Consider the following 24,907-nt stretch of genomic DNA (forward strand, 5'->3'; position numbering starts at 1 on the left):
AATACCAATAATTTACCTCTATTATCAACAATACAGTTGTTGAAAGGCAACAATACATAACTAGAGATACAAAAGAAAGCAGAAAAAATGGAGGGGAAAAAAGAGAAGCAATCTATATTAACCTTGTAGATTGTTATAGTAACAATAGGTTAGGATTTGTCAGTGTGCCATGTGTTACCCAGTTTACCCTAGGGTAACAACGTTAATATATGTTTGATGAAACGTGATTATGTGCTTGGTTCACCAGTTTTAATTGCAAAGGGCTTAATAATCCTATAAAACGAAGTAAGATATTATATCATCTCCGTCATCTGGGCATCCAGGTAATCTTTTTGCAGGAGAGTCATCTTAAACCTTCTGCTCACTTGAGACTGAGGAGTGGATGGATAGGACAGACTTACCACTCTTCATTTTCGGGCAAATCGAGGAGAGTTGCTATTTTGCTACATAAATCTGTTCCTTACTCCAATTGTATTTCTAATCCCAATGGGAGGTATGTTATCGTCTCTGGCCAGATTTCCGACACCCCAGTAGCCCTCGGAAATTTTTATGCTCCCGACTATGACGATGACACCTTTTTCAAACGTCTTTTTCTGAATCTCCCTGAGCTGTCAATGTACTATTTAATAACAGGAGGAGACTTCAACTGTTGGCTCGATCCCCAGCTTGATTGCTTGTCACTCAAAACCTTCCCACCATCAAGGTCCGCTAAGGTTATTCAATCTTGAATTTTCTGTTTTAGATGTCTGCCGTTTTTTTAATCCCTCCAGAAGGCAATACTCCTTCTTTTCTAACGTTCATCACACTTTCACCCGCATTGACTCACTTTCTAGTTGATAATTACTTTCATCTATATTTATATACAAATATGATGCAATTGTTATCTCTGATGATGCTCCAATTTCAATGGATTTACTATTTAGAAACCTGACAACCACACGTGCGCCAAGGCGTCTAAATATACCATTACTTTTAAATGAGGACTTTGTGGATTTTGTTTCGTGGCAAATCGATTTTTTTGTGCTCTTGAACAAGACTCCTGGGATGTTGGCCTCTGTATTCTGGGAGGCGTTGAAGGCAAACATTAGGAGGAGATAATATCCTGTAAAAGTTATGTGAAACAATTCCGCAAAACTGACTAGTTTGACACAACGCATATCTCAGTTAGATAACTTGTACTCTACTTCGCAAAACCAAGACACTTGTAAGGAAAGGCTCTCTCTACAGGCAAAACTTGATGTCCTCGCGACAGACCGTGCTACGGAACCAATGCTCCGTTTAAGATTTTATTTTTATGAACACGGCGATAAAGCTGGTAAATTATTAGCTCATCAACTACGCCAGATATCAGCATCCCATTATATTCCGCAGATTCAATCCGATTCAGGTATAGTTGTGGATGACCTTGAGATCAATAATTTATATGCGGCCCTCTACTTATCTACTCATTGTTCTACTGCTGAGCTTGATATTTTTTTTTGCCAATCTGGACATGCCCGGAGTTGATCAGTCTGCTGCGGTAGAGTTAGAGAGACCAATTACTGCTGCGTAATTAGGTGTTGCAGCGTTATCACTACAAAATGGAAAATCCCTGGGACCAGATAGCTATCCTCCCGAATTTTTCAAAAAATGCTGGCATAAACTTACTTTACTTTACTTTAATCCTCTTGGCCCCCTTGGGAGCATAGGGCGTCTACCATGGATCTCCACCTCACTCTCTTCTGTGCGATGGTCTTCACTTCTTGCCAGGAGATCCCCATCTTGGTCAGTTCATCAAGAGTGGACCGCCTCCCGTTGAGTTTTGATCTCCCTGGCTTCCACTTGCCTTGAGGGTTATAGTCCAGGGCTTGTCTTGCTAGGTTTCTCGGATCCTTCCTAAGTGTATGGCCGATCCATCCCCACTTTCTGCTTTTGATTTCTTTTTGAATTTGGTCTTGGTTCATGCGTCTCCACAGGTCAACATTTGATATCTTGTTGGGCCACCAAATCCTCAGTATGTACCTGAGACAGTTGTTAATAAACACTCGTAGTTTATGAATGATTGATTTGGTGGTTTTCCAGGTTTCACAGCCATAAAGAAGGACAGATTTTACATTTGCATTGAAGATTCTGATTTTGGTGTTTCTGGAGAGCTGGGAAGAGAGCCAAACAGGTCGGAGAGTTCCAAAGGCATGTCTTGCTTTTCTGATGCGCAGCTCGACATCTTTATCAGCTCCTCCATCTGTGCTGATGTTGCTTCCCAGGTAGACAAACTCGACCACATCTTCCAGGGGGTGCTCCTCGATTGTGATAGGTTGATAGGATTTGGTGTTGAGCCTCATGACCTTGGTCTTCCCAGTGTTCATCCTGAGGCCTATCTGTTTACTGTGTTCATGCAATCTGGTGGTCTTGCGTTGAATGTGTGTGTGTGTTCCTGAGACCAGAGCCAGCTCGTCAGCAAAAAAAGGCATAAGCTAGTGTGACCTGTGTGTGTGTGTGTTTGACTAGCATCCCTATTATTAGACATGCACAGTGAATCGTTTGAATCTGTCCGCCTCCCGCAATTGCTCAACAAAGCTTCAATTTATTTCCTCTTGAAAATAAGGCAAAGACTCTTTGTTGTGCACTTCGTATCGTCCTATTAGCCTGTTAAATGTGGACGTTAAATTATTATCCAAACTGCTGGCTTTACGTCTGGATACTATTCTCCCTTCTTTTATTAATGCGGATCAAACCGGGTTCATTCTGAATAGGCACTTCTTTTCTAATCTTCGACCCCTTTTCAATATATCGTATGATGTGCCTGCTCTTAACGCTGAAGAGGCAGTGATATCTATGGATGCTGAAAAGGCATTCGACCGGGTGGAATGGAATTATCTATTTTATGTACTGGAGAGATTCCTATGCAGATGACCTCCTTAAGTACTCTCCAAGATTTTGGATATGTGTCTGGTAACAAATTGAACTTGGGTAAAAGTGAAATAGTTCCTATAAATTCTGCTGTTAAGAAATATCCCCTGCACAATTGTCCCTTTAAAATTGCCTTGCAAAGATAGTCAGATTTTAGACTTCATTTGAAATAAATAGACTCACAGGTTACATAAACAATATTTACAGAGACCTAAATTGTCGGGGGGCTTAGCACTACCAAACTTTAGATTTTACTACTAGGCCACCGACATTAGAATTCTTAAATATCGACTGCAATATGAAACATTTGATCCTCCTCCGTCATGGCTGGTTATGGAGGCTAACTCAACTAAACCAGTATCTATTAGGGCTCCGGTTCACTATCCCATCCACTTTTCTACATCTGCATTTACGAATAATCTAATTGTAAAAACCTAATTTAGAATTGGGTTCAGTTCAAGTACTATTTTGTTTTACAGATCATTTCTAGTCTTGCACCCATCACTGCTAATTATGCTTTCCTTCCCTCTCTTGTCGATAGTGCCTTTTTAAGATGATCAAGTCTGGGGATCAACAACATTAAAGATTTATACATTGACAACACTTTTGCCTCTTTCCAGCAATTTGGTGATACATTTTCACTCCATAGTCAACACTTTTTTAGATATATACGAATCTGCGGTTTTGTTCGTAATACTTTTGCCAGGTTTCTAAACTTACAGACTGACAAAGTTTTAGATGCTTTTTTGACATCACTTCCAACTTCAAAAGGATTACTTTCATGCATTTATAACCAATTTTTTTTATTACGAGTCTCTGAATTCATTTAAGTCATTTTGGGAGGATGACTCAGAAGTGACCCTATCTGAGGAGAGCTGGACAGAGACTTTAAGTAGAGTTCATCAGTCTTCTATTTGTGCAAGACAAAACCTTATTCAATGCAAGCTAATACATCGTACCTATTATACCGAGGTCCGGTTGGCTAAGTTGTATAACGGATCATCGGTATTATGTGTTCGGTGTCAACAGTCTCCAGCTAACGTAATACATAAGTTTTGGCTTTGCCCATCCCTGTGCAATTATTGGACTGAAATGTTTAATACTTTGTCTTTGGTAATTGGCAAAAAGACTAAGCCAAGCAAATCCAAAAAGAACTTGGTAGCATTTACTACTTTGTTGCCTAGAAGACTCATTGTGCTAAATTGGAATCCGCTGGATTAGACATATTCTTTATTTCCTAAAATTGGAGAACATTAGACTGATGAATGGTTGTGCTGTGAAATTCCAGGAAGGTTAGGGTGGTTTCCTCAAATATGTAAAAGAGACTGATCTCAAATATAACCCTGATTGAAAAGTGATTGAAAGGTAGATCATTGATGAGCCTTTTGTCTGCTTTTATGTATTGCTGCACCTTATTGGGGACAATCAGGAGTGCAGTTGTCCGTGGCGTCAATATTTGCCTGTACTTATTTGACTGATGAATGTCATTTTTTTATTCCTAGTTTATCATTTTTATTTATGTATTAATTAAATTTTTTTATTTAAATTTTATAGATACTTTTTGTGGGTTACTTGTTTGTGGGAAAAATAATTTTTGTTTATTTGTATTTCTGGACTGTATATGTCAAAAATGTCAAACAAATGTTTTAAAAAAATGCTTCAGTATTACGGCTACTGTAATCAAGCGTACTGTGCTTCAACATACGGGTATTATTATGATATGTGTAAGGACTCCAAAATGGCACCTATTAGGAGACATTATCTGGCATTTTGTGTTCACCTATTATGCAAAACTAACTTTTCTTAACTATTGTTCCTGCTGTTCTGTATTTAGGATCTGCATAAGCCCGAAAATTTGCGCTCGTCCGCCATTGTAGTCCACACCGAGGCCGTAGTCAAATCGTATTTTTCTTTATCCTCTTGTTGTGGGGCATCCATCCTCAGCTGTTGCCATTTCTAATATGAAGTAACGTACAGTTCTAACTAGGGTTGTTAATGATTAACAGATGCGACTGGATATCCGATTAAAGAAGTGGCCGGTTCGGCTGAGCCCGTTACAGCCCCCTCAATCGATAAGGTTCAATTGTGAATCTTTAAAGGCCTACTGAAATGATATTTTCTTATTTAAACGGGGATAGCAGATCCATTCTATGTGTCATACTTGATCATTTCGCGATATAGCCATATTTTTGCTAAAAGGATTTAGTAGAGAACATCGACGATAAAGTTCGCAACTTTTGGTCGCTGATAAAAAAAGCCTTGCCTGTACCGGAAGTAGCGTGACGTCACAGGTTGTGGAGCTCCTCACATCTGCACATTGTTTACAATCATGGCCACAAGCAGCGAGAGCGATTCGGACCGAGAAAGCGACGATTTCCCCATTAATTTGAGCGAGGATGAAAGATTTGTGGATGAGGAAAGTGAGAGTGAAGGACTAGAGGGCAGTGGAAGCGATTCAGATACGGAAGATGCTGTGAGAGGCGGGTGGGACCTGATATTCACATTGGAATGACTAAAACAGTAAATAAACACAAGACATATATATACTCTATTAGCCACAACACAACCAGACTTATATTTAATATGCCACAAATTAATCCCGCATAACAAACACCTCCCCCCTCCCGACCATATAACCCACCAATACAAATCAAACACCCGCACAACACACTCAATCGCACAGCCCAAAGTACCGTTCACCTCCCCAAAGTTCATACAGCACATATATTTCCCCAAAGTTACGTACGTGACATGCACATAGCGGCACGCACGTACGGGCAAGCGATCAAATGTTTGGAAGCCGCAGCTGCGTACTCACGGTACCGCGTATCCAACTCAAAGTCCTCCTGGTAAGAGTCTCTGTTGTCCCAGTTCCCCACAGGCCAATGGTAAAGCTTGACTGTCATCGTTCGGGAATGTAAACAATGAAACACCGGCTACGTCGTAGCCGCTACGTGTTTGTGTTGCTGCAGCCGGCCGCTAATACACCGCTTCCCACCTACAGCTTTCTTCTTTGCTATCTCCATTGTTCATTAAACAAATTGCAAAAGATTCACCAACACAGATGTCCAGAATACTGTGGAATTTTGCGATGAAAACAGACGACTTAATAGCTGGCCACAATGCTGTCCCAAAATGTCTGCTACAATCCGTGACGTCACGCGCAAACGTCATCATACCGACACGTTTTCAGCAGGATATTTCCCGGGAAATTTAAAACTGCACTTTATAAGTTACCCCGGCCGTATTGGCATGTGTTGCAATGTTAAGATTTCATCATTGATATATAAACTATCAGACCGCGTGGTCGGTAGTAGTGGCTTTCAGTAGGCCTTTAAGTTACTTGAGTATAGACACATAAACAGGTTATCGCGCCAAACTAGAAATCGGTTGACGGTTATTGTCTTTAAAACGACACGAGAGGCAGGGTTGTCCGTGAAAAGAGTCACGTGCTTGTTACTTGTCTCACGTAAGTAACTCAAGACGAGAATAGACGTAGATGCATAGACCAGGTGTCGCGCGAGACTAGCAATCAGTAGACAGTTTATCTATAAATCAATGCGAGAGTCACGGCTACCCGGCAAATAATTACCCACAAGATACGCAAAGTCAGCACCGCGGACCGTCTCTGTGCTGTGCCGTCCGTCAATATTGTAACATACCAAAGAATGGAGGCTCAGACAGATTCCCTGTAAGTCTTTATTTTACAAAATGCAACGTTCTCCTACAAAGGGCTCAATTTCTGTGTCTTGCTCTTTTTTATGGCAACTTTCCTTTCCCCTTTCAACCCTACAACACACGTCACTTCTCATCCTTGTCCCAAAAGTCCCACCCCCCCAGTCAAGCCATTGGCTAGAACCCGTAGGCATCTGTGACGTTTGACACCCGTTTTTAGCGCTTTACAGACTGAATAGAGCCACTCCTATACGCCCAATTGTAAGATGACTTTTAATCCCCTTTAATTACTAGTTAGAATGCATAAAAAAAGAAAAACAAATGTGTGCTTGTCCTACATAAGGATTGTAAATGATTAGGCAAAATTCCCCAAAAATATGCAGTTCCCCTTTAAAGTAAAGCAAGAAGACGTTCTGCTAACTATTTATAGATTTAATATTACATCTATATTCATTCTGGAGTCTGTTTCCAGGAAACAGTTGAATCATCTCCTCCACATGAAAAGACTTGCAGCAGTCGACTCGCGCGCCTTTTCATGAGGAACTTAAAAGATGTGACAGCTTTAGGCTTTACTTGAACAAACGACCGTCGGACTTCCGAGGCGGGCTGCCAGGGGTCACCTGGAGTTAAAGGTTCACTGCTTCTCTAACAAGATGTAATACACAAGGTGACTTGAGTTCACAGCGTGACTCTTTCAATTTATTGCCTGATTTCAAAACCACATGCTTCTGGTACATCTTTAATTATCTGGACTCAAACATGACATTTGGTTGAATTATCAGATGGAGATCTTTATGCAGAAGAACATAGGGCAGAGGCAAATGTTAGTATGAATAAATACAAAAGGGGAAATAAATGTGAATAAAGTAGGGGGCTGTGAGAATAATTGTATCTAAGTTATCACAAAAGCAGACAAAAGCTGTCTTTAATCCTACCAAGCAGAAGGCTTGTAAAACTCCACTGTGTAGGATGGGAAGCAACATGAAGGTGTTCTGTTTCTTTCATGTATTGGTAATCAACAGAAAGATATTGTCTTGACCCGAGATCTACAAAGTGAAGAGGAAGCAGGACCTGACTCCCCTCCAGGGACCATTTCTTTGAACAGTTGTAATCAAAAGGCGATGGCTGTTTACGACCCCCGTACCTTAGAAACAGCTGTCGCCATGTAATCAGGGAAAGTCCAAATAAAAGAGGAGGCGTACAATCTTTCGCCAGAGCGTGATGGAGACTGTGCAAGAGTACAGCCCAGACGTCTCTCCTCAATTGACCCAAATTTAATTCGGTCTCTGTTTAATTCCTTGCTTCTTGTCTTGTTTAATAGATGTCATCAGTGTTTGAACCTGACAGGGGCATTCGGATTTTTCACTTCCAATACGATACCAGTATTGAAGCCTTGAGTATTGGCCTATACCAGGGGTCGGCAACCCAAAATGTTGAAAGAGACCAAAAATAAAAAAAATAAATGTGTCTGGAGCCGCAAAAAATTAAAAGCCTTGTATAAGTGATATAATGAAGTCAACACATGATATACGTGTCTATATTAGCTATATTAGCCTACTATCAAAATGGCTGTGTCGCAGGCTGACACAAATCTTCGTTGACAGAAATGTTGAAATGTAATATTTATTCTACCCATTTTTTACAACATTGGAAAACATTAGTAAAACGCAGGCTTCTCAGAGGGTGAGATAACTCCTCTAAATCACTGGCTTAGAATGGCCAAAAGGTATAGATGTGTGTGTCCAAGTTAAAAGGAAACGGCAGGCTGTCTTCTTTTAATGGATTTATAACAATCTATGCAAGCTGGGTAACGTTTGCTGTGGTCTGGAACAACATGGCCCGCAAACAACTATCAGAAATGCAGCCAATATTACATACAGATAATATGTCATGAGACATGCAGATATAAATTAAATACACAGAGGACATAGAAAATTAAATGAGGTCAATTATACCTACAAGTGAGGCATAATGATGCAATCTGTACATAAAGCTAGCCTAAATAGCATGTTAGCATCGATTAGCTTGCAGTCATGCACTGACTAAATATGTTTGATAAGCACGCCACGCAAGTAAACAAACCTTTGTGCATTCACACACAGCATAAAAAGATTGGTGGACAAAATGAGACAAAGAAGGAGAGTCTTTTTCTGGCATCGTTGAAGAAAGTTATACATGTAAACAAACTACGGTGACTTCAATGACCGCCAAAATTAGTAGGACAAAAGGGTGCTCGCCAAATACTCACAACCGTGATCAACATGTTTAATATAAAGACTGGGATTTCTAACAATTGGGGAGGTTTGTGTCATGTTGTCCTCTTACAGAAACCCTATAAAAACAAAAATACATTTTTTACCCCCATCTTTTTCTATTTTTATACATTTTTGAAAAAGCTTCTGGGAGCCACTTGGGCGGCACTAAAGAGCCGCAAGTTGCAGATCCCCGGCCTATACCAATATTAATTTGATACAATATGAAGGTTTGCTCAAATATTAGTCAAACAGATAATGGTAGGTATGAATAACACTAATGTATTTATCATTAACCATCTGGAATATACTTATGCTGTCTTTACGTTAAGGTGGAGAGGTATTTGGTTGTTTTTGTGACAACTAGAGGCCACAATAATTAAGTTAAATTCAAGAGGCAGTAAGTTGAATGATGCAGACACGTTTGTTACTGGATATATTCTATGATGCTTCCGCCTTGGAGACTTTGTCTGTGTAAGTAATATGCAACTATAATTATTTGATACTTGTTTGTATGGACAAATGTGCTGATTTGGACTGCAATATTGTTCAATTAGGACACTTAGGTATGTCTAGCTTGTGTGCTATTGTGTGCTTAGCTGTTGTGTAGCTACTAGTAGTTTACTTTGTGTAAATGACCTGACCAAAATAAAAGAAAGGGCTTTTGTATTTCTTGAAGGACAATTAGAATTTAACCGGCTGTCCAACTTAGCACAAGTAAACACACACGCCTGTATGAGAGATTACATCAGACATTTTATATGTATCATTATCGTTGGCTCTGGGTCTAGGGATCGTAGGAGAACACAACATAAAAGTGTATAAACTAGTGATGGGTCCGGCATCACCGATGCATCGGTGCATGCGTCGAGCTCATGGAGCAAAACCCTGTGTCGGTGCACGTACCGCTTTTAGAAAGTCACGTGACCGATCACGAGCTGTTTTGGTCACGTGAACGATATGCGAACTGTGTCGCACTGACGCCTCCTCTGTGCCCTGTGAGTGGGTCTTTTCTACAGCCGGAGAAATAATAACTAAGAAGAGAAATCGTCTAAAATTGAATACGTTGGAAAAACTGTTTTTTTTTTAAATAAAAATGTGTAAAAAAAAAACACAAGCATCCTCATTCACAACACGTTCTCTTGGATTTCCATGTTATGATACATGTTCACATTATTTATTGACTGTATCTAAAAAAGATAAAAAATATTTTTATTTAAATGAAGTTATGAAATAATCCTAAATGAAATACAATGACTTGGTTTATATTATTGTATATACTAGGTCATAAAATCAGTGTCAGTTGAGTCGGTCCATAGGTTGCCTGTAGGGATTTTTAATGTCCAGCAGATGTCAGTATTTAGTGACACAGTATTGACACAGTATCAATACAGTTTTGCAATGTGTCGAAACGCTTCATGACGCCTCATCAACCCATCACTAGTATAAACTAAATGAGGTGTATATTAAAGACAACGAAGCCAAGAATTGAAAACAAAACTAGTGTTATTGAAAGTTAACCATGGGGGTGTTGACAAGACAACACTAGTCTAGATCGGGAATACAGGTGCTGTCAAAGGAATGAACAAAAACATACCAAAAGACACCTCTGACAAAGAAAGGTAAGCTTACCAACTAAAGCTATTTAATTAGCATGAACCAAAAACCTACCTAACTACTCTTGCCAAAGAGGGAGTCCAAAACCTACGAGGGTGACAACCACCACTAAGCCTGGTGTCTCTATACACAAGCAAGTCCTAGGTGTGTCTTCCTGACCTGTCCCAAGACTGGACTGCACACTATACAGATACTTAGAAAACACGGACAAAAAAAAAAAAAAAGGGGTGGCACAAGTTAAGTAAATAGCTTAACAAAATGGGTACAAGGACAAAGTAGATCTGACAATAGCAAAATCAAGTAGAGTCTATCAAGGCTACCACACAGCATGGTAGAAAAACAAAACCGACCTGATTCAGTGGTGAGCAGGTGGTTTTAAGCAGGGAGGATGAACGGTGGCCCGGGATTGGCTGGCTGATTAACAGGTGAAATGAGGAGCAGCTGGGAGCAGGAACCAGTTGATTGGCAGCAGAGGCAGTGAATGAGTGTGACCTGGAGAAACAATAGGGGAAGAAACACAAACAAACCACGTGGAACGTAACAATCGTATTGGGACTCCCTTAGGATAAAGTGTGTGTTGACATCATGGCATGAAATATACTGTAGACCAGGGGTCCCCAAACTACGTCCAAAATCCGGCCCGTGGGAAATCCCAAGTTAATTTTTATTTTATTTTTTTAATCTGTCCTTTCTAATCCATTTCCGACCCCTTGTTACTCTCAGTGTCTCCTAGTCGCTCAGGCAAATCATATTGTCTAAAAATGCATTTTCCCATCGATAACGAGACATCTTCGCGCTTGCGCCACAGTGTCAGTCAATTAGTGCGTGAGGAATATGTATATATATATATAGTAACACTTTAGTATGGGGAACACACAATCACCATTAATTAGTTGCTTATTAACATGCAAATTAGTATCATATTGGCTCTTAATTAGTCATTTCTAAGTACTTATTAATGCCTTATTCTGCATGGCCTTATTATACAACCAGTAAGCCATTAACTAAGAGTCTTCCCTCAATAACCTCAGAATTATTGCTTATTAGTAAGCCTAACCCTAACCCCCTAGTGTCCAAATAACTTTATATTAAGTCTTTGTTACTTTAATAAGCAACTAATTAATGGTGAATATGTTCCCCATACTAAAGTGTTACTATATATATATATATATATATATATATATATATATATATATATATATATATATATATATATATATACAGCCCGATTTCAGCGTCAGTTGCTATATAGAGTGGCGCTTTCCATCATTTTCAGCAGACTGCATTGCAAATTGATTAACCCTTCTCTACTGTGATTCATTAAAAAAATGTCAACAGCAAAATGTTATGTACAATATAAATCAGGGGTCCCCAAACTACAACCCCTGGGAAGTCCCAAGATTTAAAAAATATTAACATTATTTAATATGAAAAAATAACATGTAACATGAATAAGTAATTACATTTTATATTCATGTTAGCATTTGAGATAGCTAGCGATTAGCGCTTGTCACTACACGATCGGTCCTGGAAGACATGACAAGTCCACGCATCCACAAAGACTATGTTACTTCCTGTCAACCTGACTTACGGCAACGTACGTTCATGCATGTTGTCGTTGTTACCATTTTGTTGTTTTTTTGTTTCGTTTTTATTTTTGTTTCCAATAACAATTACATACAAAACAATTACATACAATACAAACATAATTTAACCTCCTAAGACGTAGCGTCCACATATGTGGACATCACAATTATGATTGTGTAGACCACAATACATGATGTTTCTCTACAAGACCCTGATTTCCTTTTACGAGGACATTATACTGCCAACTGGTGGTGGAGGGAGAGTATACCACATCACATGTTGGATTCAAGATGGCTGAAAACGCATCCAAAAGTTCAACTTTTTGTTTTGTTTTTTATACTCATTGGATTCCAAATAGCCAAGATACATTTAAAACGCATGCTATGCAAGAGTTTGAGTCTGATAAAAACATAACATTGAGAGATAATCAAGATGGAAAACAACACAATAAAATATCTAAAAACATAAGACAATGGAGTTCAGGGTGCGCATCGTGCATTCAACCAACGCTGCATGGAACTCTAACTAAACAGATGATGTTACGTTGACTTGAGTCTTTGTATCTTACCGTTTCGTTATTTTATCTGTTGAGTGGATCATTTTCAATGAAGGGAAGTACGGAATCAATGTAAAACGAAATCATAATTTCATACAAGATGTATAAGGAGGGGGTCCAAGCTCCTTCTCTCTGTCAGTTTGGGGGTCCTTTGCCTGGAAAATGTTAAAGAGCCCTGTCCTGGACCCCACCACATGCCTCTTACAGTAGACTGTGACAGTGAATTGACTTGTGACACAGCATTCTGCTGCATTCATAGCCGCAGTAATCTTTCCCCTCTGCAGATAGTGCCATCAAATTATTTTGTATTTGAATTACTATTTTAGAAAAAGTGGTAGCGATTTAAAGCAGCAAAAAGTAGTTGATTTTGGGGATTTAAGTGGGGATCTACTTTATTTCAAAAAAGACCAAAAAAAGTCCACTGGCTTATTTTTTTTTTTTTTTGTCTCAGCATATTCTGAATACCAAATGAAATTTGGTCACACATTAGAAATATTACAATTTGCTTTGTCGGCTATAAACCAAAGATGAGATTTCTTTTTCTTTTTTAACTGCATATCATAATTTAAGCTACAGAAATGTTAGTATGAATAATTACCAAGTGAAATAAATGTGATTAAAGTATATCTAAAGTGGGTCAGTCCCAGTTTGAGATGGCATGGTTTATTAGAGGGCATAAAATATAGATAATATAGTCGACATTTCTTTTAATAAAACTTCTTTTGATTCTCTGTTGTTAAAAAGGCAAGTTTTTCCAACGTCTGCTTTTTCTTTCCCTCTTTGGCCCTCATTAAAAAAAATCTGCGGTGGAGAACTTCACTCCAGATGATTGAATTCTTTTCACCTGAGCTTCAAATTCCACCTCTGCATTCGCCCACCTCTGCATTCCCACGATCAAACGTTGAGACCAAAACTTGCCCATAAGAGAAAAAAAAAGTCATTTTTCTGAACTTCTTCTCTGAGAATCTTATTGAGGGTTCTTAACGTGTGAGATAAAATAAATATGATGTAATGGGGTTTTTATTTCAGGTAGACCAAAACGCCAGAGAAGACTTCAACCTGACGTCCGATGGAGAATTTAACGGCGTCAAGGCGCTGTTGCTGGGCAGAATAAATGGTGAGTAAAGCAAACCGGAGATCATGAAGTCTGTTTTGCATTTGTGACTGTGGTTACATGATCTCAGTGAGATATTACAGCTTGTTGCTGAGATTTGATGACCTATATTGAGTAAAACATGCTTGAAACTAGAATATCAACTGTTGCAAAGCTGTGTCATCAACACTCACAAGTATAAAACTACTTTTTTCAAGTAATCATTTCTTATTTCAAGCATGAAAGGGAAAATTGTGTCTCATAGTTAAAACAGATGACAGCCAAATTGACTTTGCGGTTTTATTTTCAAAGAAACAATAGAACATAAGTACTCATATAGTAGTACAGTTGGCACAGTACAGCAAACTGACAGTTAATATTTAAACATTTAACATTTCAAACAATTTTGAACAGAAATAGTTCATGCACATTCAGATAAATTCCTCAGAATTACAATTAAAAAATATGGTATATATGCGCACTAATTGACTGAAAGAGCACGCACTTGGCGCGATGATGTCATGTTATCGACGGAAAAATGCATTTTTAGTCCATATGATTTGCCTGAGCGGCTTGGAAACCCAGAAAGTAACAAGCGGTTGCCTTGTTGCCTTTAGTTTTAAGTATAAGTTTGCTGGTTTGAGAAATGAATCCACGCTTTTATCTCGACTCGTGTAGACTACTGCAATGCCCTGTATGTGTAGGCATTAGCCAGGCCTCCCTCGCCCGCCTGCAGCTCGTGCAGAACTCTGCTGCTCGTCTGCTAAAACGGACCCGCAGGCGTGAGCACATCACCCCTATATTAGCGTCCCTTCACTGGCTCCCTGTGCGTTACCGAATCAATTTTAAACTCCTTCTATTTGTTTTTAAATGTCTAAACAACCTCGCTCCAACATATCTCTCCGACCTCCTTCAGCCTTACTGCCCCACCCGATCACTAAGATCAGCCGATCAGCTGCTACTGACGGTCCCTGACACAAGGATGAAGCTTAGAGGTGACAGAGCTTTCGTCGCTGCTGCTCCCAAGCTCTGGAACGACTTACCTCTGAGTGTTAGACAAGCCTCCTCTCTTCCTGTTTTTAAATCTCTCTTAAAGGCCTACTGAAAGCCACTACTACCGACCACGCAGTCTGATAGTTTATATATCAATGATGAAATCTTAACATTGCAACACATGCCAATACGGCCGGGTTAACTTATAAAGTGACATTTTAAATTTCCCGGCAAACTTCCGGCTGAAAACGTTTCGATATGATGACGTTTGCGCGTGACGTCAATGGTTGAAGCGGAAGTATTCGGAGCCCATTGAATCCAATACAAAAAGCTCTGTTTTCATCTCAAAATTCCACAGTATTCTGGACATCTGTGTTGGTGAATCTTTTGCAATTTGTTTAATGAACAATGGAGACTGCAAAGAAGAAAGTTGTAGGTGGGATCGGTGTATTAGCGGCGGACTACAGCAACACAACCAGGAGGACTTTGAGATGGATAGCAGACGCGCTAGCCGCCGACCTCACCTTGACTTCCTCCGTCTCCGGGCCGCCGACCGCATCGGTGATCGGGTGAAGTCCTTCGTCGTGCCGTCGATCGCTGGAACGCAGGTGAGCACGGGTCGTTATGAGCAGATGAGAGCTGGCGTAGGTGCAGAGCTAATGTTTTTAGCATAGCTCTGTCGAGGTTCCGTAGCTATGTTAGCTTCAATGGCGTCGTTGGCAACAGCATTGCTAAGCTTCGCCAAGCTGGAAAGCATTAACCGTGTAGTTACATGTCCAGAGTTTGGTAGTATTGTTGATCTTCTGTCTATCCTTCCAGTCAGGGACTTATTTGTTTTGTTTATGTATGCAGTTAAGCCAGATGCTATCACGTTAGCTCAGTAGCTAAAGTGCTTCACCGATGTATTGTCGTGGAGATAAAAGTCACTGTGAATGTCCATTTCGCGTTCTCGACTCTCATTTTCAAGAGGATATAGTATCCGAGGTGGTTTAAAATACAAATCCGTAGTCCACAATAGAAAAAGGAGAAAGTGTGGAATCCAATGAGCCCTTGTACCTAAGTTACGGTCAGAGCGAAAAAAGATACGTCCTGCACTGCACTGTAGTCCTTCACGTTCCTCATCCACAAATCTTTCATCCTCGCTCAAATTAATGGGGTAATCGTCGCTTTCTCGGTCCGAATCTCTCTCCCTGCATTGTAAACAATGGGGAAATGTGAGCAGCCCTTCCTCTGGTGTCGTCATGCTACTTCCGGTACAGGCAAGGCTTCTTTTTTTTTTATCAGAGACCAAAAGTTGCGAACTTTATCGTCGTTGTTCTCTACTAAATCCTTTCAGCAAAAATATGGCAATATCGCAAAATGATCAAGTATGACACATAGAATGGATCTGCTATCCCCGTTTAAATAAAAAAAAAATCATTTCAGTAGGCCTTTAATAACATATTACATATGACATTATTCTATGGCTTTTAACACTGAGTGATATACATCCTGCTATGGCACCCCATAATACACCTGCTGTGAACCTCTTTTTATGTTCTACTTATTTTATTTATTTATTTGTTTTCGTGCTCTGTTTGTGTCGTGTTGTGTTCGCTCGGTTCTCGTATTATCTTCTTACCTGCCCATTGTACAGCACTTTGGCTACCCCTGTGGTAAATTTTAAATGTGCTTTAATTTGATTTGGTTTCAAGAAATGTGATGCCGAGCGCATATCATTATGTCAAGATAATGGCACTAGCATTTACTTCATTTAAGAACATTTGTCAACATATTGAGCAAAAAGGTCTAATTTTTTTTTCTCTACCAAGAAAAGTGCACTTGTTATTAGTGAGAGTATACTTATTTTAAGGTATTTTTGGGTTCATTGAGGTTAGCTAATTTTACTTGTTTTGGAAAGTCTTGACAAGCCAAATGTTCTTGTTCTATTGGCAGATAATTTTGCTTAATTCAAGTAAAATACCCCTAATTTTTGTATTTTTTTTTCTTGTTTTTGAACACTGACTTTTTGCATTGTATCAGTGTTACTTTACTTCAAACTTGATACGTCCCTAAAAGGCATTACGCCAAAACAGCCACAGTGCGGCCCCTGTAACTTTACTCTGTTTTTGCAGTGCCGGTTAGAAAGCCTGAGGGGTTATTTGCTGGTGTGGAAGTCCCTGGAACAACATCCCTGTAATACTTAGCAGTGTGGCGCAGGTGTAAATGTAGTGTTTAACGCAGCTCTGTCAGCACGCAAGCCGTCACATCGACAGCAGAAAGTGGCGAGAAAGTGGATTTTCTGTCACCTCCCGTCGACCCCGTCATCCATCAGGGCCACTAATGGAAGGGGGGGTGGGGGGTTTGTGCTGAGAGGAGCTTTTAGGCTCCTGCCTCATCAGCGTTTATCATGTGTCAGCATGTGTCACGTGTAGACACTCTGGGTTTACTGAAGGTCTCGACTCCCGCCGTCTCACTCAGATCCGGGAGACGTGGATCCAGACTTGGTCCGCTTGGCCTCCCTGGGCTTCAGCGGCTGTCTGTCGGTGGTGCGCTTCAACGCCGTCAGCCCCTTGAAAGACGCTCTGCTCCAGCAGGGTGGCGCCGGTCCCCACGCCTTCGTCGTCAGCGGCCCGCTGCTGAGCTCCACTTGCGGATCCACGATGTCCGCCAATCCCTACGCGGCTCACAACACTCCCCACCTGTCAGGTGAGAGATGAGAGGGCGGGGAAAACTGTGGAACAGGTAATGTACACGAACATTATTGTGTAAATATCTGTCAACACGAGTGGCAATAATTGCAATTTGTCAGTCAAGTTCGGAGCTGAGACTGCACGAGTGCTGGGGGAGCTGCGGTTCATTGGGGGAAAGATGAATTCCAACATGGGTCATGTCTTGCTGCTCCTTCTGTTGCCAACTATTTACACACTGATATTTGTGCAGTGCCTCATTTTCATTAGCTAGCACAAGCTGCACACTGACTACTCTAATGTAGATCCAAGTTTATTTTCTAGAGCAGGAAAATCCACTCCCAAGTGGGCCGGACTGGTAAAATCACGGCACTTCAGACAATAAGATTAGGGATGTCCGATAATGGCTTTTTGCCGATATCCGATATTGTCCAACTCTTAATTACCGATACCGATATCAACCGATACCGCTATATATACAGTCGTGGAATTAACACATTATTATGCCTAATTTGGACAACCAGGAATGGTGAAGATAAGGTCCTTTTTTTTTAAATTTATAAAATAAAATAAGATAAATAAATTAAAAACGTTTTCTTGAATAAAAATAACAATATAAAAACAGTTACATAGAAACTAGTAATTAATGAAAATGAGTAAAATTAACTGTTAAAGGTTAGTACTATTAGTGGACCAGCAGCACGCACAATCATGTGTGCTTACGGACTGTATCCCTTGCAGACTGTATTGATATATATTGATATATAATGTAGGAAGCAGAATATTAATAACAGAAAGAAACAACTCTTTTGTGTGAATGAGTGTTAATGGGGAGGGAGGTTTTTTGGGTTGGTGTACTAATTGTAAGTGTATCTTGTGTTTATGTTGATTTAATAAAAAAATGTAAAAACAATTTTAAAAAACGATACCGATTATTTCCGATATTACATTTTAAAGCATTTATCGGCCGATAATATCGGCAGGCCGATATTATCGGACATCTCTAAATAAGACCATATGGATGTAATTGTTAGTGTCTACATTTTGCTTTATATTTATTATTTTACTTATTTTTTGTCTGGTTTTGTATTTGTTTTGTATCATCCCGTGAGGTGTATATTACTTTTTTTTGTTCGGTTTGTACACTGCAAAAACTGAAATCTAAGTAAGATGAAATATCTCAAATAAGGGTGATATTTGCTTATTTTCTGTCTAATAAGATAATTCTCCTCACTAAGCAGATTTTATGTTAGTGTGTTTTACTTGTTTTAAGGGTTTTGGTCCTAAATGATCTCAGTAAGATAACACAGCTTGTTGCTGAGATTTGATGACCTATATTGAGTAAAACATGCTTGAAACTAGAATATCAACTGATGCAAAGCTGTGTCATCAACACTCACAAGTATAAAACTACTTTTTTAAAGTAATAGTTTCTTACTTCAAGCATGAAAAAAAAAATCATGATGCCGAGCGCATATCATTATGTCAAGATAATGGCACTAGCATTTACTTAGTTTAAGAATATTTTTCAACATATTGAGCAAAAAGGTCTCTTTTTTTTTCCTACCAAGAAAAGTGCACTTGTTATTAGTGAGAATATACTTATTTTAAGGTATTTTTGGGTTCATTGAGGTTAGCTAATTTTACTTGTTTTTTTGTTTTCTTGTTCTATTGGCAGATAATTTTGCTTAGTTCAAATAAAATACCCCTACTTTTTGTATTTTTTTTCTTGTTTTTGAACACTGACTTTTTGCAGTGTACTTCATGAAGTTTTGCACTTGTTGTGTTTTTTGTTTGTTTGCTTGTGAATCTGGGCCATCCATTAAGTAAGACTACTTATTATGTTGAAGGGGGGCAGGAAATATAAGATTTTCTTCATCCTGTTCCTTCTCAAGCATAGGTGTGTAAATATGTGTTTAGTCGCTAAAGTTTAATTGTCTATTGATCAAAACTGCACATCAAAGAAGGAGACAAATTAAAAAAACAACGATGAATGAATGAAAGATTGTTTTCTTTGTTTAAAAATAGAACAAGCACATTCTGAAATTGTACAACTCATAGTGTTGTTGTTTTTTTTTTACAATTACCTGTTGTGGTTAATAGTATATATCCTTTGTCGTTATTTATATTTTCTGAATAAATTATGTGATAATGTTCATCAATCAACTCATTGGTGTTAACTTTCAATCTATCAAGATAAAAAAATACCAAAATCAAATTGCAGTATGTTATTTATGTAGTTTGATCATTTTTCTCGACTGATGTTCTAACATCATGTGGTTTATTTTGTACATATGTAGCATCATCTACAAAGATACAAATAATTGCTATTGCGACATCCAGTGGACACTTTTAGAACAGCAGTTTATTTCATTCAAAAATTTCAGGTTAATTTTTATACTTGGCAAACTCATCCCGCGGGCCGGATAAAACCTGTTTGCGGGCCTGATCCAGCCCTCGGGCCGTACGTTTGACACCCCTGTTCTAGAGTATTAGAATAACTGGCTAAAAAGTGAAAGCTGTACTCACCCTTGTCAAACACTTTTAAGGACAGCAACGCATAGAAATAAAAGCAACCGCCTTTGTTAAGATTTAAATATTCATACAATTGTACCTCCGTAATAATAAATAATCTGCTCCAAATGGTCCAACAGAAAACAAATCAGTTTTTAGCCAAAGAACATAATTGGAATTTAATTAATGCATTCCAAAGACCCGAAAATATCAACTCAAAACACATTTTTATGGCGAGTAATTACAGTTTCCCGAGCAGAAAACTGTGACATTTCTATAAATGATGAATGAAAAGTATAAAGTATCAAGTTCTTTCTTTAATTCAATATTATTTTATGTGGTGGAAGGTCCGTATCTTAAACAGCAACAAAAGTCAATTTAGTACAAAAGTTGTATTTACTGTTGAGTTGTCCAGCTCTTCCTTCCAGGGATTTTAAATTGCTGGTCACTCCCAAGTTCTTTTTATGGCACATAAGCTGGAGTTTAAATTGATCACCAGGCAGTAGTTGGTATTCTGTGGTTTATTCTCAAAGCTTTGACAATACACGTGAGACCAATCCAGTACAGAAGCGTTCCCTCGCCCAGCTAAAATCGATCTCCCCCAGACGTTCTCCTCCACCCCCCTCTTCCCCTCCCTCCTGTTGTCTCCTAGCCCAGCACCGCTTTGTCCCCTTATCTCAAGAATGTTATGGGAGTCTCAACAGAGAGAATATTCAACGCTCTGACTCTCTCGGCAAGGACACTCGTAATGCAAGCACTTTGTACCAGACGAAACATTATCTGATTAAAATATGACTATAGGAGATACAAAAGAAGTAACTATTAAATATGGATATATGTAATTATCCACTTCCGTCATTACCCATAATCAAATTGTACAAGGTTGGATTGAATTGCCAATGCAAACAGACAACGTCCTCTGGAGACGTTGGATGAATCAAGAATCATACATAGACTTGGTCTCCTTGGCCATTTATGTGTTTCTCTCATGTGTCCAGGTCCCATTGTTTTGGACCTGTTTATTCTGCAACCTCCTTAAATCCTTTAGCCATAACAAACAATCAAAACATTTTGTAGAATGGTCAGACCGACCATATATTCAACTCTCACCCACATTTGCTCCTTCAATGGCACAGAATAGAAAAAAAAAAAAGAAACGAGCAGACAGTCTTAATGCTTTTCGACCTCGTTCTCTTTTCGGACTTCGACAGACACAAAATATGGTTCAAAAGGTCAGAAATTCCACTACAGTTTCTCACCGTTATTAAAGTGCTGGCACGAGCAACTTTCTTATATTTTCCAGTGGTACTCAATAAAAACAGTGCAGAGACTGAATCAGTGTCAGATTTTCTTGTTTGTGCACTCGATCCAAAAAAAAAGATGGATGCTGAAGATGTTTTGTTGACAAGCAAATCGTACAAAACAAAGCGGCGCATACAAAAACAAGGAACACCTGTAAGATATTTATACACTGTATATTTCAGGAGGAAGCAGCTCTCCAATGAATGAAAAACTCTGAATAAATTCAATGTATTAATAATAGTTGAATACCAAGTACAGCAGGTTAATAAACAGAGGTGCATACAGTAGATACCTTATACTAGGGGTGTCAAACGTACGGGCAGGTTTTATCCGGCCCGCGGGATGAGTTTGCCAAGTATAAAAATGAGCCGACATTTTTGAATGAAAGAAACTGCTGTTCTAAATGTGTCCACTAGATGTCGCAATAGCAATTCTTTATATCTTTGTAGATGATGCAACATATGTAAAAAAAAACAAAAAAAAAACATGTTAGTGCACCAGTCGAGGAAAATTATCAAACTACATAAATAACATACTGTAATTTGATTTTGATATTATTTGTTTATCTTGATAGATTGAAAATTGACACCAATGAGTTGACTGATGAACATTATCACGTAATTTATTCAGAAAGTATAAATAACGACAAATAAAGAAAGAATAATAATAATAATAATAATAATAATAATAATAATAATGCCTGGGATTTATAAAGCGCTTTTCTAAATACCCAAAGTCGCTTTACATGTAGAACCCATCATTCATTCACACCTGGTGGTGGTAAGCTACTTTCCTAGCCACAGCTGCCAACGGCCCCTCCGACCACCACCTATCATTCATCATTCAATTCACCGGTGTGAGTGGCACCGGGGGCAAGGGTGAAGTGTCCCGCCCAAGGACACAATGGCAGCGATTTTTTTATTTATTTATTGGATGGTAAGAGGCGGGGAGCGAACCTGCAACCCTCAGGTTTCTGGCACGGTTGCTCTACCCACTACGCCATGCCGCCCCTAATTATAATACAGTACAATTAACCGCAACATGTAAGTGTAAAAAAAACAACAACATTATGATTTGTACATTTTTCAGAATGTGCTCGTTCTATTAGTAAACAAAGAAAACAATCTGAAGTTGTCTTTATTTTTAAATTATCGTGCCGTGATTTTACCAGTCCGGCCTACTTGGGAGTAGATTTTTCTCCATGTGGCCCCCGATCTAAAAGGAGTTTGACAGTATTTACGCTATTAATATCATTATTATTAATAGTAGCCTGTACGTTTGGACTATGCTATAATTGCACTTTAAGGGCCTGATCTACTATGTTGTAATTCTAAGAAGCATTAAAAAATAGCTACTAAATAAATCATAAGTACTTTACAAGTTACTCAATACTTGAGTAGTTTTTCTCAATGAATACATATATACTCTTACTCAAGTAATTATTTGGGTGGCTATTTTTAACTTCTACTCGAGTCATATCACTCTAAAGCAGCGGTTTGCAGGCTTAAGAGCGGCAAATGTGGACAAATGAGGACTCGCAACCTTATCTTTTTTTAAACTAAACATACGGCACGAAGAAGAGGCTGAAATGTCGAAGCAGACGGAAGCCGAGAGAGTTGCGACATAATCGCGCTGCAAAGCTGAAACTTTTGAGTCAAGCTATGCCAAATTAATGGAGTGCCCAAAACAACAGGAAACGTCCTCAGGGCAGCTGCACCAAACGGACAACTGTCCATCGATCACTATAATATTGATGATGATACATGCAGCACATCACCCTACACTACACTACATACTGTACACTGTCTAGCTGGCTGTGTACAAACAAAACATGAAATGTGGGCTAATACTTTACAGACACTGTAATATGATTGTTCATGTTCTTCAGTCAGTACAGAATGGTGTCCTATCACATTGTGTTGTGTAGGGATGATGTTTGAAACCGGCTCTCCCGGTTGTTCGATAAGAAAAGAACCGTTCGATAAGAAAAGAACCGATTTCATGGACTCAAATCCCTTTTTGAGAACCGGTTCCCGTTATCGAGGCCACTATAGTAAAGAAAAAGAGTTGGTTCTTTATTCGAATCCCTGGGAACGAATCCCGTCCCACGGGAAACGCCCTGTGACACGTTCCAGGAAATGACGTAGCTCAGTCATTAGGCGGCAGATACAGAAGCAGCAACAACAATGGACCGGAAAAAATGCCTCAAGACATGGCTTCATTTTACAAAAAAATACGACAAGGAAACAGCCATGTGCAATTATTTCCAGGCTTCGCTCTCATGTAAGGGGGGAAGTACAACAAGCATGATGAAACATGTTCCTGAAGGTTAGAGAAAGGTGTCGTGGAGTCATTCCTGGAGGAGGCCACACTGATGGACCCCAGAAGGATGTTCCAATAGCAGCAGAAGTGCACTTTTTGGAGAGCTGTATTATTTACAGTTTCGTGCCCAAGGGACTGATTTTATTTAACACTATATTATTATTTATACACCTATAGGGATCACAGAGACAGGTTGATTTTGTGTTACTGTATATATTTGTTTTTCTGAAAAATCCCCCTTAATATACTTTGGGAAACAACAGTCAATATTTATTTTTTATTTATTTTTTAGGGGGGTAACAACAGTCAATATTTATTTATTTATTTATTTTTTCTTATAAAATAAAAGTGAGCTTTTGTTCAACCAAATATTGTGTGTTTTTTTTCCATATACAACAACCTATCTGGATTCGATAAGAGAATCGATAAGGAATCGGTTCGGATTCGATAATGGGCTCGAACTCGATAATTTCTTATCAAACATCATCCCTAGTGTTGTGCATTACAAACTCAGACGCGTAACGTGCTAACGTAGGTAGCTTTTACGGCTAATACCGAAGCGCACCGATGTGTTAGTACGCCAGAAAAATAGTTCCTCAATGTTCCCTCTTACAATAACAATGCGTAGTTTTTATACAGTTTACGGAACGTGAATTAAGTATTGTTGACGGTTTTTGAATAGACTGACCATACGTCCTCTTTTGCGGGGCTGTGCGGGCGGAGTTTCTTAAATGCCTCAAATGTCCGGCATTTTGAGTTAGGGTTGCATGTATTTTCAATGTACGTTCAGGGTTAAGAAGGGGTTAAAAACAAAACAAATTGTGAAGGTGTGCGCACGCAGCAGCATTGGTGAGGGAGGGGCAGAGACAGAGAGAGAGAGAGAGTTATGATAAACGCGCATGTGTCGCCAGGCTTTGCTTTTTATCCATAGATTAATCAGATTTAATTTTTTATTATCTATAGCAGGGGTGTCAAAAGTGTGCCCCGGAGGCCATTTGCGGCCCACAGCTAATGTTTTAAAAACCCACGGCACATTCTAAAAATATTATTAAAATAAACAAAAACAGAACAAAAGTGAAATAAAAAAGCTTAAAGGTGAAATGTAATTTAGAAAAAGATGCAATGTTGACTAATAAAACAAAGCTGTTTTTTTTTTCTTTCTTTCAAACTGTCATTGTTTAAAACATAATATTGAATCAAAATCAATGTTATTATGAATTATTGACCTATCCAAGGTTCCCATTACTTCACATCAAATATTCCACTTTGAAAAATATTTTTGGTGGAAGATTTTGCATATTTTGTGTGTTTGCCATTAAAAACATAGTTTTGTTTGACAAAAAAGGCCGGAAAACAAACAAACAAAAAAACAACATAAAAAAAAAAAAAACATTTTGAAATGAGGAATAGATCTGAAGTTGATGTAGACTTCAGTCTA

The 24,907-nt window shown here is 38.9% G+C and overlaps 1 protein-coding gene across 1 annotated transcript in view; it reads left to right on the forward strand.

Moving 5' to 3' along the window:
• cntnap3 (contactin associated protein family member 3) overlaps positions 1-24,907 on the forward strand; it is a 239,670-nt gene that overhangs the window by 210,997 nt on the left and 3,766 nt on the right. Inside the window, exons 21-22 of the mRNA XM_062023123.1 lie at positions 13,606-13,693; positions 17,123-17,350. Of these exons, the coding sequence (XP_061879107.1) occupies positions 13,606-13,693; positions 17,123-17,350 (316 nt within the window). The remainder of the gene's footprint in view (positions 1-13,605; positions 13,694-17,122; positions 17,351-24,907) is intronic.

This window comes from Entelurus aequoreus, linkage group LG16 (genome assembly GCF_033978785.1).
Source record: "Entelurus aequoreus isolate RoL-2023_Sb linkage group LG16, RoL_Eaeq_v1.1, whole genome shotgun sequence".
Lineage (NCBI taxonomy): Eukaryota > Metazoa > Chordata > Actinopteri > Syngnathiformes > Syngnathidae > Entelurus > Entelurus aequoreus.